The following is a 4,127-nucleotide window of genomic DNA, read 5'->3' on the forward strand; positions in this document are numbered from 1 at the left end:
GTTTTCAATAGCATTGGTTTTTGTGGCTTGAATCAAAAGATTATATATGGGTTTCGAGCTCAGATTATGGTGTTTTTTGAGGTTATGGCGGAACTCCGACCCGATGGGGTTTAATGGACCTCGGATTCGGATTCAGCGACCCCAAAAACAAATAATAAACATGGTCTGATCCCCAGGCCAAAGAAATTTTTTTTTTTTGTGTGGCTGTGTAATTAGTGAAAAATCTCTCGTAGGCGAGTAGAAGTAAAACTGAGTCGAAAAGTCCTGAATCAACTTTTTTATATTACATATAATAAAAGAGTAATTATTGAATAAATCAAGCCAATCAGCGCCGACCTTTAGCCGGGCGCACGCTAGTGAGCCGCGCGGAGCGCTCACGCACATCAGGCCCGTGGTTCACTGACATGTTCGGCTAAAAGTCGGCGCTGATAGGCTTGATTTATTCAATAATTACTCTTTTATTATATGTAATAGAAAAAAATGGTTCAGGTCTTTTCGACTCAGTTTTACTCCTACTACCTGCCTACGAGAGATTTTACACTAATTGTCGGACACCCTGTATACCCTGTACATATATACGGGGTATCTGAAAAATTTTGACACAGCCGTAGTATAGAGATAGATTGAGTCAGACTGAATAGAAAAGTTATTTGTCATTTTGCGAAAGTCGCAATAGTTAATGAAATATAAATTAATAAATGTGAGTCAATGAGCGCGTGGAAAGCAATGGTCCTGACCATAGAGATATAAGAAATAGAGTGCGGGAGCGAACTGAAAAAGCGATAGAGGCTTAGAGAGAGAAAGATGCATAAAAGCCCTTTCTGTCCTTATCTAATCGGTAGCTGATAGTGCTGAGCAGATGCAGAGCCTATTTTACGTTTAGTACAAATAACTGTTTTATATACAAATATGTTTTTTCGGGTTTGAACCGCGTTAGTGTCATTTTTATACCGACGTTTCGTGAACATTACAGCTCACTTCATCAGGGTTTAAAGAGCAGCCTGATATTGAGATGCTCTTGATCAGGTGTCCCTTTTTATAGCGCTAGATTGGAGTGAGAGGGGTGTGGTAGAGGGGGGTGCAATAGTAAGAAGGAGAATCAAAGACAGAGATCCTAGTTGTGATGCTCTCTATCGCGGACAGCTCGCACAATGGCAAGGCGCGTTCTATATTATAGTTCAGTGATCTTTCATCACTGCTGCTCACTTCTCGCTCCCTTATGTACTGCCAAATATCGGCTGACCTGACCCAGAGATGCCAGATTCTGAACACTTGGTAGCATGCGGTAGCAGCGGTAGCATGGAGGGGATGCGCACACAACCTCAGATCGTGTACGTGTGCGCTCGAGACTTCGGGTGCGATCGGGCAATAGAAAGAAACAGAGAAATGACTTTCTGTCTCGCTCTCGCTCGGGTGAGTTGGCGATACGACGTTCAACTCTCAATAACGTCGTAAGCGGCATAAGAAATGTCCAAATTCTCCGGCTTGTTCTCTGACTTTTCTTTATTATAATTAAAAGTTGTATTTATATGTATGTATACATAAAATTTATATGTACGAAAAACTGCGTACAATTAAAATAATAACTTTACCACTCCTGGCCAATATGTACGTTTATTTATTATTTTATTTGTACGCAGTTTTTTGTACATATAAATTTTATGTATACATGTATATAACTACAATTTTTAATTATAATAAAAAAAAGTCAAAAAACGAGCCGGAGAATTCGGACATTTCTTATGCCGCTTACGACGTTATTGAGAGTTGAACGTCGTATCGCCAACTCGCCCGAGCGAGAGCGAGACAGAAAGTCATTTCTCTGTCTCGTTCTACTGCCCGATCGCGCCCGAAGTCTCGAGCGCACACGTACACGATCTGAGGTTGTGTGCGCATCTTTTCCATGCTACCGCATGCTACCAAGTGTTCAGAATCTGGCATCTCTGACCTGACCGCAAGATCCGCAGAGTCACCCGCTGCGCTCGCTTGTTTACTCCGCCTCTCGTTCTAAGACATTGGATGATTTAAGTCATCTTTCTTATACTGACAATCGCACACGTACAGAGTCAGGACCATCGCTTTCCACGCGCTCATTGGCTCACATTTATTAATTTATATTTCACTAACTATTGCGAATTTCGCAAAATAGCAAATAACTTTTTTAATCAGTTTGACTCAATCTATCTTCATACTTTGGCTGTGTCAAAATTTTTCAGACACTTTGTATATATATGATACATATAATTTCACACATTGTAAAATGGACTTGATACTACAGTTCTAAGGCTATGATTATTTCTGTTTATCCTCAAATGTAAGTGATATTTTTTTGACTCTAGTATGTTACAATAGAATGCCTATAAATTTAATATAATTCCGATACGCAGAGTACTATCTCCCTGGCTGTATGTCAATTTGATGTTCACATTATCGCCAACAGGAAGAAATCAAGCTAAAACTTTAAAGACATTACACGGATTTACTGAAAAAGTGCGTATAATACTTTTTATGATTACAGTACAAACTCCCGAATTTCTATTATCCAAATAGTTTAATATCAGAACATTCTATTATTCGGACGTTCTATCCAAACAGCGATTTGTAGCGATATTTACATTCAATATATTTATAGGTACATACTTTCCTGTATTTGTTCAATTGAATCGTAATCATAATAGTTTAATATGAAGGGGACAGAATACGATATTACAATGGCAAGTAAACGAAAACGTGTATTTCTAACTATTAAAGCAAAATACAAAGAAGAAAATAATTAAAGATTTCGAAAGTGGTAAAAGTGCAACGAAATTTGCAAGAATACATGGTAACATTAAAAAACAAAATCGTAATATTGAAAATTTATATACAGCATGTAGATTTTTTGAATGTTAGTACCAGTGGGAAAAGCTTAACAAATTCAAAAAATAAAAGTGTAGACGATGCTGTACTCCAATAGTTTCGTCGACACAGAGACAAAGGCATACTTATATTTATATAAATCTGAATGATACGTGAGGAAGTTTTAGAATTCAACGAAAGATTGAAAAGAAAACCAACATTTAAAGCTACCAATGGTTGGTTAATAAAATTCAAAACACGTTATGATATCCGACAACTGAATATCTGTAGAAAAAAACTTCCACCAGATAGTACTGCTTAAGAAATCTTTAGAGCAGACTTTAATAAATTTTTAAGTAATGAAAAATATGCATTAACAAATGTATACAATGCTAACGACAGATTTAATTTGGAAGGCACTACCACAAGAAACGTTAGTTTCTCGTCGCAATAGATCAGCTCTTTGCCACAAAGTAAAGATTGTATTACTTACAAAGGTAGTAAAAATTGTATTGCATTCCCATACAGCACCGAAAGATTGCAGTAACATTGCAGAAATCTTACAGAAACATTGTAATATTGCGTGATAGTTGCGAAATATTTCTGCAATGTTACTGCAAGCTTACGACAACGTTGAAATGTCCGCCTTCAAAAATATTATAATGTAAGACTACAGTAATGTTACAAAGCAATGTATTTGTAATATTGAAAGGCACAAATATGCAAAATGTTTAAAATTTAATAGATAAACTTTAACAATATATAAAGACATTGGAGAGAGATGAGAATAAACTCGTTCCTAAATTGGTTGCTATAAGTTTATAATCTTTTTGCACTCGAAACTCACAATCAGATATCCGATCGAATATAAAAAAATTATGAATTGACGCAAGAACATGAGTTTATTTTCATCTCTTGGATATCTTTATGTTATAGAACTTTCTATTTTTTCAAAGTTTATTTATTAAAATTTAAAGTATCTTATATATTAAAAAAATATGAATAAATCGTTAGTTTTATATAAAAATTGGTAAACAATGTTTTTTGTCCAGTTAATATCGCTATTTTATTTTATTATATATAGTGCATTTTACTTTTTATATAATAACAACAGCTTTCTTCCTTTAAATTTTAATTTATTTTTATATTTGTCTTATGCTCTTAACCTTTAGAGGACGGGAAAATTTTGGTTCAAATCGACCTTTTAATTTACCCGAAATGTATGTATAATTTTATCGGATTAGTCGGTACAAGTTCCCAACCTGGTAGGTGGTCGATATTTCGACCAC

At 35.4% G+C, this 4,127-nt stretch overlaps 1 protein-coding gene across 2 annotated transcripts in view; it reads left to right on the forward strand.

Moving 5' to 3' along the window:
* Window positions 1–4,127, forward strand: part of LOC109862190 (cytochrome P450 4C1-like) — a 27,722-nt gene that overhangs the window by 3,603 nt on the left and 19,992 nt on the right. Inside the window, exons 3-4 of one of the 2 annotated variants that reach the window (XM_020442157.1) lie at window positions 2,388–2,490; window positions 2,633–3,756. In XM_020442157.1, coding sequence (XP_020297746.1) covers window positions 2,388–2,490; window positions 2,633–2,662 — 133 coding nt within the window. In that variant the 3' untranslated portion in view covers window positions 2,663–3,756. Of the gene's footprint in view, window positions 1–2,387; window positions 2,491–2,632; window positions 3,757–4,127 lie in introns of those variants that run through there. The other variant, XM_020442156.1, reaches the window with a different exon arrangement.

Source organism: Pseudomyrmex gracilis, unplaced genomic scaffold, assembly GCF_002006095.1.
Source record: "Pseudomyrmex gracilis isolate BER0280 unplaced genomic scaffold, ASM200609v1 scaffold_1469, whole genome shotgun sequence".
Taxonomy (NCBI): Eukaryota; Metazoa; Arthropoda; class Insecta; order Hymenoptera; family Formicidae; genus Pseudomyrmex; species Pseudomyrmex gracilis.